At 35.9% G+C, this 14,384-nt stretch overlaps 1 protein-coding gene across 6 annotated transcripts in view; it reads right to left on the bottom strand.

Moving 5' to 3' along the window:
- asic2 (acid-sensing (proton-gated) ion channel 2) overlaps positions 1-14,384 on the bottom strand; it is a 468,092-nt gene that overhangs the window by 16,974 nt on the left and 436,734 nt on the right. For all 6 annotated transcript variants that reach the window (XM_067419151.1, XM_067419141.1, XM_067419132.1 and 3 more), the window contains one exon: positions 786-936. In XM_067419151.1, the coding sequence (XP_067275252.1) occupies positions 786-936 (151 nt within the window). The remainder of the gene's footprint in view (positions 1-785; positions 937-14,384) is intronic.

The raw sequence follows: 14,384 nt of genomic DNA, 5'->3' as shown, positions 1-14,384 counted from the left end.
CATGTTATCCATGAGCATATGAAATCTGACCTCATTGACTAACTGTTCATCAAGAATGAAAGCCCTTTACACAGAGAAGATGGGAACATTGGTCCCTGCAGGTTTCGTGATTGACAGTACAAACTCTATTTGTCATAACTATTCAGTCACAGACATGCAACGTCTTTCTTCTGATTACAAAAAATAAAGGGTTGGATCGGTTTTGATTTGTATGCATACACTCTAAAAAATTCTGAGTAAAAAACAACCCAATGTTGTGTCAAATATGCACTAACCCAGCAGTTGGGTTGTTTTAACCCAGCGATTGGGTTGTCTTAAACAAATATTTAACCCAACCGCAGGATTAAAACAACCCAATCGGTGGGTTAAAACAACCCAATTGCTGGGTTAGTCCATATTTGACCCAACATTGGGTTAAAACAACCCAGCATTTTTTAGAGTGTACTATTTATTTGCACATCATAAAAGCTTTCTACTCACTGCCTTGAACACCATATTCACTAGTATTCTGTATTTTTTATTATACTGATTTTTATTAATTCATTATTTTTTCAGCGTATTTTAGAGAGGTTGCTCTTTATCATGACAGGACATGGCAATCATTTATGTATGTCTTTCTTTCTTATAATTTATAAATATTTGTTTTATTTGTCATCACAAGTACATTTTTGCCACATTTGTTTAATTAATGCTTTGACAATATTCTGTGTAAAATCCTGATATGCATTTAAAGTAAAATGAATGAGTACAAAAGAAAGAGGTATAAGGTATAAATGTTCCAGTACCAGGCATGTAGACCATCCTGCAGTTGCAGTTCTCTACAATGTAGCGCGTTTCACACTCGATACGGCAGGCCGAGACGCTGTACACCTGAAAGAGGCCTGAATCCAGGGCCCTGGACACACACTCGCCCCACGGAGGAGGAAGGTATGTCAGCTGAAGGAGGAGAGAGGATTATAATTCATTAGACAGATTGACATTCATATGTAACATCCAGTGTTGTGTAAGTTACTCTTAATTTTTTTTATTAATTACTAGTTACTAATTACATCTTCAATAGTGTAATTAGATTACTTTACTAATTACTCTCTTCAAAAAGTATTTAATTACTTATTACTAATTACTTTCCAAATCCTATATCAACCTTGAGTTAAGCGATAGACATGAAATGGCTCTTTTAATGAGTTCAAATCCAAAATATAAAATTCCATCAATTATTCTTTTAACTTAAGTTAATTCAAATTCAAATTATTCTTATTAACTGTCCAAAGTATTACAAGTGTAAGAAGGATCGATAAAAACAGGCATTTTTATCTAGACTTTAAATTTTGATGTTAATTCCACTATTATATAATTGTCCTATAGTCTATACACAGTATTTAGTTCAATTACTTGAAGTAACTGTAATTAGAAAATTAGAGTAATCCCTTATTTTACTATTTCAAGGTTAAAGTAATTAAATTACAGTAACTAATTACTTAGTAATTAGCTACACACAACACTGGTAACAGCATATTTTTATACATACACATTTTGGGGAGAATACTTTTTAAAACACCATTGGTCTATGCCAATCTGTTTTGCATTTTCTCACCACCTATTAATTTCATACTGCAACGTCATGCCCACAAACCATTCACAGTACATTTCCTAACCTTTTAATTTTTAATGTTATATTCCGCGGACACACACACACACACACACACACACACACACACATGTTGGTCTATGTGGTTTACAGGGACTCTCTATAGGCGTAATGGATTTCATACCGTACAAACCGTATTTTCTATCCCCTTACACTGCCCCTTCCCCTAAACCTACCCATCACAGGAAACATTCTGCATTTTTACTTTCTCAAAAAAACATCATTTAGTATGTTTTTAAGGCCATTTGAATTATGAGGACATTTGATATGTCCTCTTAAACCACATTTATAGGGTAATACCAGTGTAATACCTATGTAGTTATGCAAATTTGTGTCCTCATAAACCACATAAACAGGCTCACACACACACACACACACACACACACACACACACACACACACACACACACACACACACACACACACACACACACACACACACACACACACACACACACACTGAGAGAGAGAAAGAAAGAGAGAGAGAGAGAGAGAGAGAGAGAGAGAGAGAGAGAGAGAGAGAGAGAGAGAGAGAGAGAGAGAGAGAGAGATTTTTTTTTTGATTTTTCACAAAACTTTATTATAATTATTAACACATTATCTAGACAATAAAAAAATCATATAAAAACAAAACCAAACACACACACACACACACACACACACACACACACACACACACACACACACACACACACACACACACACACACACACACACACACACACACACACACACACACACACACAAAACAATCTGATTTTGAAGATAAAGATACTGGGCGGATACAACAAGTGTTCTTGACTCATAACTAATTTGCTATTAGTTACTATTGTGCCAAATTAATTGGATTAGTGGCATCAGAGTATTGTTTCAGGAAGTAAAACAGATATTCTGTACAGTCCAGTTATGTCTTGACCTTTTCTGCTTTCTGTACAATCTTTCACAGAAACTGCTCTATAGAAATGCCTCAATTATTGTGTTACACTGCGAGTAAATCGAAGTCAAGTCAAAGTTTATTTACAAAGCAACAACTGAAGTTAATCCAAAACTCACAATTGATTAAACTGAAAAAAATAGATAACAAAGCAAGCATTTTAAATTACATTATATAATTAAAAAATGAATAAGCTACAGAGATACAAAATAAAGACTTAGATTTAAGGGAAGATTTAACAATGACAACAATGGTCTGTTGGACATCAAATCGACCAAGCAGTCTTTTGTTTAAATAGGACATCCTCAGCAAGTCACCCCTATTATTGGACACTAACTTGAATAAATAATAACTGTTCTATCCACTGGATACTTCTACAATGGCTTCTGTAACCACTAAAACCTTTTGGTGTGTGTGTGTGAGGCTATATCCATGTCTGTCAGTATGAAATCCAAAAAAATGATTCGGATTTGAACCCCCCATCAAATAATCACATCACACTCATCGGAAAAGGGCAAATTAGTTCCAATTTGGCAAACATACTGCACGGCTGTCTTCTGTTCTGTGCAAGAGTGATAAACAATTGCAATTATATGAATTTATCATAAAATAATAATGATTAAAAGGTTGGTCTTTGTCTAAGGAATTCACACAAATACAACCAGCTTATTTTGCCAGTTGCAGAAGCAGAGATCCTGTTGGCATGTGTCCACTGCAGGCTGGAAGGAGTGTTTACTGTGCTACAACTTCTAACACACTCAAGACTCCGCAATTCATGATGAGCAAACACCCTGAACTGGCTCTCATCTCAGTGAACCTGGCAGCAGACGGATGGGGAGGGAAGGGCGTGAATGTCAAGGGAGAGAGAAATATGGTGCGGGATTAAGGATTTAAGAGGGAAAGACAAAAGAGATGGTAAACAACAAGAGGAAGAGACACGACACAGGAAATGTCAGGTGGAGAGGAGGAGGATCCCATCTGCCCCAAAACAATAGGTTGCCCACATTCACAATTCTCTGAGCATACATTACCCATGCTTCCATGCAGGTCAGCTTCATTTAGACTCAACGGGAGACATCACGGGTATTGCAATCTTAAGACTGAAAGAGCCAAATGTGAATAATGAGCTGACTTGGAGAGGCTAAGAAGGGACATAATCTCTTTCCAATTGCGCCTGGAAACTACTGAGCATCAGACACAGATTGAGGAACCGATTTTACGCGGCTGCTGATGGGGAAAAAAGATATCTGACAAGCAAATGAAATTTGTCAGTGGAGATAAAAATCAAAGCTGTGTTGGCACGGGAAGACTTTAAAAGGCCTGTCGTCTTACCTCTGCTCTGGGAATCAAAAATAAACCCAGCAACCAGATCTGACACTGACAAAAGCTTCCTGCAACAAACAACAAATCTTTAAAACAAACTCAATGACAGCTTCTTTAGTAAACAGCCTTATAATAACTTCATTTGCATTTCTTCAGCTTGCCTTCAGACATATTGTATCCTTTAGACTCTTTGAACTGTATGAAAAACGCCCTTAATTAAGTCTTGCTCGAATTCACACTGCATACGTGTATTACTTGTAGCTGTTTAGATGATGTCTAATAGCATCAAAGGATAACAGAAATGAGTATAAATATTAGAAATCATATAGAAATAGTTAAATGTACTGTATATATTATTAATATGTATGGTATTTAATATTTAAAAATATTTGAATCATTGAAGACTATTAAGATTGTTGATAAGAAAAAGCCCTCAAATGAAGAAAATCCAAAAATATTACATAATCCAGGTAGATAAGAGCAGTGAAAAGGAGGTCAATATACAGTGGGTATGGAAAGTATTCAGACCAACTTAAATTTTTCACTCTTTGTTATACTGCAGCCATTTGTTAAAATCATTTAAGTTCATTTTTTTCCTCATTAATGTACATATAGCACCCCATATTGACAGAAAAACACAGCATTGTTGACATTTTTGCAAATTTATTAAAAAAGAAAAACTGAAATATCACATGGTATTCAGTGATCTAAGTATTCAGACCCTTTGCTGAGACACTCATATATTTAACTCGGGTGCTGTCCATTTCTTCTGATCATCCTTGAGATGGTTCTACATCTTCATTTAAGTCCAGCTGTGTTTGATTATACTGATTGGACTTGATTAGGAAAGCCACACACTTGTCTATATAAGACCTTACAGCTCACAGTGCGTGTCAGAGCAAATGAGAATCATGAGGTCAAAGGAACTGCCTGAAGAGCTCAGAGACAGAATTGTGGCAAGCCACAGATCGGGCCGTAGTTACAAAAAAAATCTGCTGCACTTTAAATTACTAAGATTACAGTGGCCTTTATAATCCTTAAATGGAAGACGTTTGGGACGACCAGAACTCTTCCTAGTTTTGGCTGTCTGGCCAAACTGAGCTATCTGGGGAGAAGAGCCTTGGTGAGAGAGGTAAAGAAGTACCCAAAAGATTACTGTGGCTGAGCTCCAGAGATGCAGATGGGAGATGAGAGAAAGTTTTAGAAAGTCAACCATCACTGCAGCCCTCCAGCAGTCGGGGCTTTATGGCAGAGTGGCCTGTACAGGGATATACTGGATGAAAACCTTCTCCAGAGTGCTCAAGATCTTAGACCGGGCTGAAGGTTCACCTTCCAACAGGACAATGACCCTAAGCACAGCTAAAATAATGAATAAGTGCTTTCACAACAACTCTGTGACTGTTCTTAAATGGCCCAACCAGACCCATGACTTAAACCCAATTGAGCATCTCTTGAGAGACCTGAAAATGGCTTCACCACCGTCTACCATCCAACAGAACTTGAGAGGAACTGCAAGGCGGAATGGAAGAGGATCCCCAAATCCAGGTGTGAAAAACTTGTTGCATATTTCTCGATAAGACTCATGGCTGTATTAGATCAAAAGGGTGCTTCTAAATACTGAGCAAAGGGTCTGAATGCTCAGGACCATGTGATATTTCCTTTTTTCCTTTTTTAATAAATCTGCAAACATATCAACAATTCTGTCTTTTTCTGTCAATATGTGGTGCTTTATGTACATTAATGAGAAAAAAAAACTTTGGCTGCAATATAACAGAGTGAAAAATGTAAGGGGGTCTGAAAACTTTCTGTAACCACTGTATAATTTGCTGTTTAATTCCCATATCACTGAACATAAGCAATGAACACTGTTTATTGTTCACTGTTCTCACTCAATTTTAAGACAAAATATTCTGTTTTATTTTTATAAAAAATCTGTAATATGAATATAAAGTCTTGATTAAAATTAACAGCGTTAATTACATGTTTTTAACTTAAGCTGCAATTACACATCTGTACAATCAGTCTTATTATTAATATTACTACAAATCAGTACAAGGTTATATAAGCTATTATCTTTTAATTCAATCAGTCAATTGAGTTGTAGAAAATGCTGATGTTCCACTCCCATTAATTATTCATTAATAATTAACACGTTGAGTGTGTAAATCAGGTATCTGCCCTTCATACTGACCTTCCCTTCCAGCAAATCTCTCTCTCTCTCTCTCTCTCTCTCTCTCTCTCTCTCTCTCTCTATCTCTCTCTCTCTCTCTCTCTCTCTCTCTCTCTCTCTCTCTCTCTCTCTCTCTCTCTCTCTCTCTCTCTCTCTCTCTCTCTCTCTCTCTCTCTCTCTCTCTCTCTCTCTCTCTCTCTCTCTCTCTCTCTCTCTCTGTGTATCTCATAATTGGAAAGATCAAATCTTTGATCAACTCACAATAGGGTAGAGACATCACTTCCAAATTCTGTTTCTAAAATGTTTCTAAATAAAAAAAATTAAAAAAAACAGTACACTGCCTTTCCAAGTTTTGGGTAATTTTTGTATTTAAAAAAAGAAAAAAAGATATATTACAAAATATTTCTATTTCAAATAAATGCTGTTTTTAAACTCCCATGTCTTTAAAAAATAATGAAAATACATGTATCATGGTTTCTACAAACATATTAAGCATTGCATGTTTTCAAAATTTTTCAAAATTTTTAATTTAGTTTTTAGACCACAAACTCAACAATTTCACTAAAGAGGTGTGTTTTTGATTGTGAGGGAAAGATAACCTTGTTAAAAAATAACCCAGCATTAAGGAAACAGTGGATGCAGTTTGTTTTTGTCTTTTTTGTTGGGAGTCAGTGCGTAAATGCATATTATATAAACAACACAAACGTATAGTGAATAGAAAGTTATCCGGGGATAATGCCATGATGTAATTGTGTGTGTGCACACTCGTGACTCTTTAACTCCACTGCACACCTACACAAGCTTGTCTGTTTTCAGAAAGAATCAGTACAGCTATCTGTCTTTTATAAATATGGTAAAATGAAAGACTCTTCAGAGATATGAAGGATGCCGTACCACTCCATAGGTACTTAAAGATTAACATAAGATTGTGTTATGTACCCTTTAACTAACACGAACAAAGATTAATAAATACTGTAACAAATGTATTGCCCATTGTTGGTTCATACATTAACTAATGTTAACAAATGAGACATTCTCAAGTGTTACAGATATTTTGAGCAAATGATAACACACCATTCCAAAAAACATATGGGTGAAACTCGATTCATGCCTTACATTAACATAGTCTGAAATTATAAAACAATGTTTATTTTCTGTAGAATATTTATCATAGTGACTTAGAAGCCATGATTTTGACAGTTTGTTTCTTCAAAAATAGTTTGAAGACCTTATTTAGTGTATTTACTGGCAGAGTGTTCGGGGGGAGTTACTTTGCCAGAGAGATTACTAGAGAGCTTTCAAATATAGGAGCGAGAGTTGAGAAGACAGGAGTGAACGGAAAAATATCCCGCTGCTGGACCATTTAAAGTTTTTTTTCCGCAGGTCCTATAAACCTAAAGTAAAGTTAATTAACCAGTGCTAAATTTACAGAGCTCCCAGTTTAGACGAAGCAACAAGAGAGGAATGAAAAGGCATTTCAGAGAGGAAAATGTCATTCTGACTCAATCAGTGAACTCAAGACTCTTCAATCAAATGAAAAGCCATTGCAACACACCCCACTAGCTGCATTCATACTGCATGTCTTCAGAAATTGGTGATATTCACCTTGTTTGTTCTCTTTCTCCTTCTCTATGTGTCTCTAATGGGTTTCTTGCAACACTGCGTCAGCGAGTCATTACGGCCTCTGGCTAGGACATCAGGGTTAATGATCATTAGTTGGAGATTCACCCTCCTGGTCAGAGGATATTTAAAAACAAATCCAGAACATTTTCTCAAAATCTACAGCAAAAGGTTCTGTATGTGAACGTATTTTGGTTTAAATATGAATCCCATATAAGATTTGTTAAAGTACATTTCCATAATGCTGCCTATCTGTACGCTCTTGACAAGAATGACCGTTTGGTAATGAAAAGGCAAGAAACGCAATGTTCAGGCAAGTAATGCTTCAATCAAAAGGATAATTTAAGTGTATGGTCCATTTTTACAGTGCATCTGAAGGGCTAGACAGAGAGAGAAAAAGAAACATATTTCGAGATTGTGAGGACAGGTTGTGCTCTCAGTGCATCCTGTGAGTGATTGAGATACAATTCCCAAAATATCAATCAATTAGAGACTGCACAAGAAACATTGTACATCAAGAAACAATCAATGTTCTCCAATTTAAAATCTGCATTTTACTCGTGGTAAGAAGCTGAATGTGCAGAGCAATATGTGTAGCATCTAGCCATATCCTGAGGGACAACCAGGCCTGAGAAAAGAACAATGAATGAATGTATTGTCAGGGGTTCTCCTTGACTCACCAGGTAGACTTATAGTAGACAATAAAGAGCACTGGGACTTAGTCTAGTTGTCAAAAACAAGTTTATAACAAATGGTTTCAGAGAAAAAGTCTTGATCTTGTCAGGCTCAGCAGGGTTATATATTTCCACTGATCTTGTATGCACATTTAAAACCATGTCCAGTCTCGTCACAGCTATTACCAAACACCTTGATGCGTAATTAAAAAAAAGTGCTAAAAAGTGAAGCTAAAATGTTTCGATTGCCCCCAGGTGGCTGGACCCACTATAACTCATAAAACCTCCATGTAATTGAATAGAATGTAAGACAAACTAAACAATCAAATTACACAGTAATTTTTTTCAAAGATGGTTTCTGTCAATTTAGGTAGTTTGGTTTTAGTATATCTATATATCTATCTATAAAAAATGGGGTGTTACGTCATGATTGACAGCTAAGATTAACAGCTTCTCTGAGTAAAGGAGTCCACCAATGGACTTTTTTCGGGATCTTCGGGAGGAGATTGGAGCTTCAACTTTAATTTCTACATTTCCATAAATATTTATTTTACATTGACATAATGAGTTGTTCTGCATTAAACTGTACTAACCAATTCAGCGGGAGTGTGGACGGGGCCTTGATACCTCAGCTCCACTTTATGCTCACTACTGACTCAGGCTACGAGATGTCAACGCTACATTTGGACATTGGCGGGTTCGATTTTCTACAACTGAGTGAAGAGAGAGTGAAGGTGTTTCGCCCATCTTTTATTACAAGCTGTGGTTCCACAAGAATACTCATACTATATTAATGCTCATACAGAAGAGGGTGAATCTGGACGACAGGCAATGAAAACACTACTGTTAAAAACTCTAAGGTCAGTATTTTTTTATATAAAAAATTTATAATTATAATTATCAAGGATATAATAAATTACACATTAAAAAAATCATTAATTAATGATGTAAAAATGTGGTTCTTCTGAACATTCTATTTGTCAAAGAACACTTTAAAGCTGTAGTCCTTAACTTTTTTGAGTTAAAAATTATCCATAATAAATGTAAGTTCATAACCAGCAGTGATCAAAACAATCTGCTTACCTTAGCTCGATTTACTAAGGCAAGCTTGTAATAATGTTTTTAACTCCAGTGGTACTGGTGGATTTCCGTGGGAAATTCGTGCATATCTTTGCGTCATTCCGTCACATCTGGCTATATGCTTCCCTGTAGCTCAACCAGTAGTGCATGGCGCTAACAATGCCAAGGTCATGGGTTCGATGGGGATGCAAGAACTGACAATAATGTAAAATGTGTACAATGCAATGTAAGTTGCTTTGGATAAAAGCGTCTGCCAAATGCTTAAATGTCAAATGTCAATCTGTACACATAAAGAAGGTGTCCCGGCTAGTAGGCTATATCGCGTGTGAGGATGTGGAGATTTATAGCCTTTTCTCACAGCACTTTGATGGCAGATCCAGAAAGGTTCAAACAACAATCACCAGGAGATTCATTCATTGTAAAATGCAAAAGACTTCAGACTTTCGGAGTAGCTACAAAAAAAAAGAGAGACTGCAACTGGGCTGATACGTAAACAAGAATAAAAAGGGCTTTTGAAGGGGTTCAAAACGGATGCAGAGACGGCTTGTTTTTCTGCTAGACCTAGAAGACAGGTAGGCCTACGACATTTCAATGGTTCAATTGTAACAGTAACACACTTGTTTTCTTAATTCATACTGTTTTCTTTGTTGTGCCTTTCTCGTTTTGCCATGAGCATTATGGAACATATCCATTATTTCGTGGCAGCTACACTGTATATATTTAAAAAAATGTCTCCAATTGAAAATTTTCTAGTGACTGATCACATCTAAATTTTTCACTTATCTGAATTGAAATCCTGTGAATTGATACATTGTTCAGTTGGCCGAATTGAAATTTTGTGAATTGATGCAATTTAATTCACAGAAAATCAATTCAGCCAACTGAAAAATTTAGATGTGATCAGTCACTTGAAATTTTTCAAATGAAGACATAATTGTTTTTTTCACAGTGTATGAGAGGGAGCAATTCACCTCTACTCCACAATAATTTGCTGGAATAAGATGATTAGAAATTAGGCTGCACAGAAATGGAAACTGAACTAGGTAGCCCTAACACACATTAAATGTAGTCACATCGCAAATGCTGTTGTTAACAATAACAATTTGAAAACAAAGTATAATTTGAATGGTTTTGATGTGATAAGCCATCCTTAGATTTAATCATCGGGATTTATTGCAATTCCTTTTCCCCCTTAGTTGGTCAGAACAAAAGTGGATGTTTACTTACTTGAGATGGCATTCTCATGTCGGTCATACTTTCAAACAGTAATCTGTGATTCTGAATGACAGTTTCCACAAATCTCACACTGGCGCGGTGACTGACAGCTGCACATTTTCCTCAAAACATTGGATTAAATCACGCTGTGCCGTGCTGAGGCACAACTCAAATAAAGTTGATAACCCTAACCCATAACTACAACTGTAGATTTAAAAAAGAGATGGTGACAAATAGGAAAAACTACGGACTGCAGCTTTAACAATAAAAATTGAGAATAATAACAATCTTTTTTGAGCAGCAAATAATCACATTAGAATGATTTTTGAAGGATCATGCACTGTAAAAAAAAATTTTTTGGTTTAACTTAAAAAAGTAAGTAACCTGGTTGCCTTAAAATTTTGAGTTTATTGAACTTATATTGAAATAGAAATTCAAAATATGATTGTATCTGAACCACATAAAAAAAATTGATAAATCATGAAAATAGCACTATTTGGCATGTTTCACTGCGTCATCAAAAATAAAACACACACAAATTACCCAATATGCTTACAACATTTTTGAATAATATTTTTAATAAAATGTCGAATTTTGTTGTTGAATCTCAAAAAATATTCATTGTATTAACTCAAATTTTTAATTTCAATGAACTCAAAATTTTAAGGCAACCAGGTAACTTTTTTTCTAAATAATTTTTTTACAGTGTGAAAGTGAAGTAATAGCTGCTGAAAATTCAGCTTTGCAAAATAACAGTTACGTTCGGTTTGGTGTCATTGTCACTGTTCCTGGGGTCTATGCCATGAAAGCTGTTTACGTGGCTAGCCAGGTATGTTTTAATTTAGTTTGCAGCAACCCTGGGTTTTAGGCACCATGGAAGGTGGTGCTCATCACAATAGGAACTTACGCTTCATGGCTGCTCCTGGGCAGATTTTGTTCAGGGTAAGAGATCTCAAAACGAAATTGGACCAAATTGTAAAAGCTTTTATGCAATAAAGTCACTCCCTCTTGTTTCAAAACAGAGAACAATACATTTAATTGCATCTAACATTAGTGCACAAACTTGCTAAAGTGTTTGTTTTCCAGTAGATGGCAGCAATTCTCCACTAAACTATGCACGTTCATGTTTTCACGATGAAGAAAACAGAGAAATTGATATTTAATGTGCATTTTATTTTTTAGCAATTTTAGATAAACCTGTATATAAATATCATTACTAATTTCATTTAAAAAATGCCATATATCCCCTTAAAATTCATTCCACAACTGAGTAAAAACATTAGGCTATTAAAAAAGTGATGTGTAAAATGTACATGATTTTTTACAAATTCACACTGATTACCCAGATCAGCTGCTTACATAACGTTTAAGGTAAAAATAATGAATTAATTAGCGAACATTCATATTTAGATAATGCAATTAGATAAACTGTTTATCTTTATCCCTTCCCTGCATCAGAGGGCTTCTGTCTTTTTGACACGGTGCATTCGGCCATCCATCATAAATAATCAGGGAACTTTTACTGTCTGGCGCAGCGAACAAGCACACTAAAATCGAAAGCAATCCTGTCAACATTAGATGCGCGAGAGGCAACGCTACAACAAATTCCCAACGTTAAACTGATCATGCGTCGGACACACTAAAGCACTCGCTTGGGCAGGGGGAGATTAAAGTGGCGGTCTGAGAAGAGTCGGGGGACTAAGTTAAGGGTTTTTTTGTGGTAATATTTTGATAAATAATAAAAAAGTAGTTAATAAAAGAGTTATTAAAAAAGTTGCAGTAATAAAACCGGAAAAATCACTCGTTTTGCACCCCAATGGACGAGTGGCGCCCCTAGAATTTGCCTATTCTGCCTATGCCGCAGGCCGGCCCTGGTTCAACTACCATTTAACTCATGAGAAATAGATGTCTTCCCTCAACATACGAAGTCGTGGCCACGAGAAAAGTATGTCGTTCCCTCATATGATCTCAAGGCCAAGACTTTACATTGTGTAGCCATGACATAAGGATGTCGCTACCTCGTTCCCACAAGTTAAAAGCCAAGATGCCAGCCGAACTCAGCCACCCCCAAAACATTTGAGGATGGCAGTTTGGTCTGGACTTGATCCACAGAGGAGTGATTATACCCAAATAGAAACTGTTCAGACCAATGAAATCATCAGGGCGGGCTTTAGACGATGATGGAAAGATGATCAACAGTAACGTAATCATGCACGTCTAGGGGCTTGGATTATATTTGTTCAAATCCTAAATGGAGAGTTTGTTTGTATATGCATTCACCTTCACTATTTCTCTCTGAAATGATGACCATGTTGAAGTTACTGTGTGTCCTTAAATTCTTTTCTTTTTTTACAACACTGGCAAAGATCGTTTATTCCAGCGTGCGTGCAGACAGAGTTGCCAAGTTTTACAACAAAACCCGCCAACTACTAGCTCTAAACAATAGCTTCTCGCGGGGTGGGGGTGGGGGGAATTAGGGGGTTCTCTGGGAAAAAATGGCGTTTGGGGGGTAAAATGTGTTATTTTGGCAAGGTTGCCTGCTAAAATTCGCATTCATGCACTGTAAAAATTATTTAACTTAAAAAAAGTAAGTAACCTGGTTGCCTTAAAATTTTGAGTTTATTGAAATAAAAAAATAGAGTTGATACAACGAAGGACATTTGTTTAATAAATAGAAACTCAAAATATTTTTGTATTTGAACCACATAAAAAATGTGATAAATCATGAAAATAACACCACTTGGCATGTTTCACTGCATCATCAGAAATAAAACACACACAATTACCCAATATGCTTACAAAATATTTTAATAATATTTTAATAAAGGTTGTCGAATCTCAAAAAATGTTCATTGTATGAACTCAAAATTTTAATTTCAATGAACTCAAAATTTTAAGGCAACCAGGTAACTTTTTTTCTACATATTTTTTACAGTGTGGGTCTATATATCCCATAATAGTCGCTTCAACCCGCGGACATGGAAAACAACCTGCAGAAAAAAAACGTGGACTTGGCAACACAGTGCAGTTGAGCTCTGTTGACATTTGACAACTAGAGTAATGCGTCGCTTCGTTGCTCTGATTGGTTGTAGGTCTATCCAATTGATGTCTTTCCTGGTTTGGTTGAAACACGTCCCATAATCACAGCCCAATGGAGCAGATTCAGACTCATATTCTGACTAGAATTGAGTGTGACCACGTCAGGCTAACAAGTTAACGTGACATTCTTACAAATGAACATTTCATGGCCATGACAAAACTAAGTGAATGGAACATGTCCCCTCCTGGTCACCATAGATATTACTATATTTACCCAGTTGATTAATGGCACAGCGCATTAAGGCAATTGTTCTGTATTACACGTTTTCTGAAATGTTATGCAATGAGGCATTATCTAACTATGTACATTGCACACATTTCCAGAACAGAAATCTAAAATTAAAATCTAAAATTGAAAGTTAAAAATTCTGGATATCCTTTTTTTTAAATCACATCATAAATCAGAAACTTTCAACAGCTGGAAAAAAAAGTGTCATAAATCAGGCAAATGAACTATGAACAAAATGCTCAGAATATAGATAGGAATAAAACTAGAAAGTTGATGTATTTAAGTGCTACTGATTTCTGGCTCCTCGTTTTTAAGAAAATTGCCTTTAATATGTCCTCTCTATGTGTTATTTTCACTAGTTTGAAAGAAGACGTTATGGAAACAAAACAGCC

Source organism: Pseudorasbora parva, chromosome 2 (assembly GCF_024679245.1).
Source record: "Pseudorasbora parva isolate DD20220531a chromosome 2, ASM2467924v1, whole genome shotgun sequence".
Lineage (NCBI taxonomy): Eukaryota > Metazoa > Chordata > Actinopteri > Cypriniformes > Gobionidae > Pseudorasbora > Pseudorasbora parva.
The sequence above is the reverse complement of the archived record's forward strand: the minus strand, read 5'-3'. Positions and strand labels throughout refer to the sequence as shown.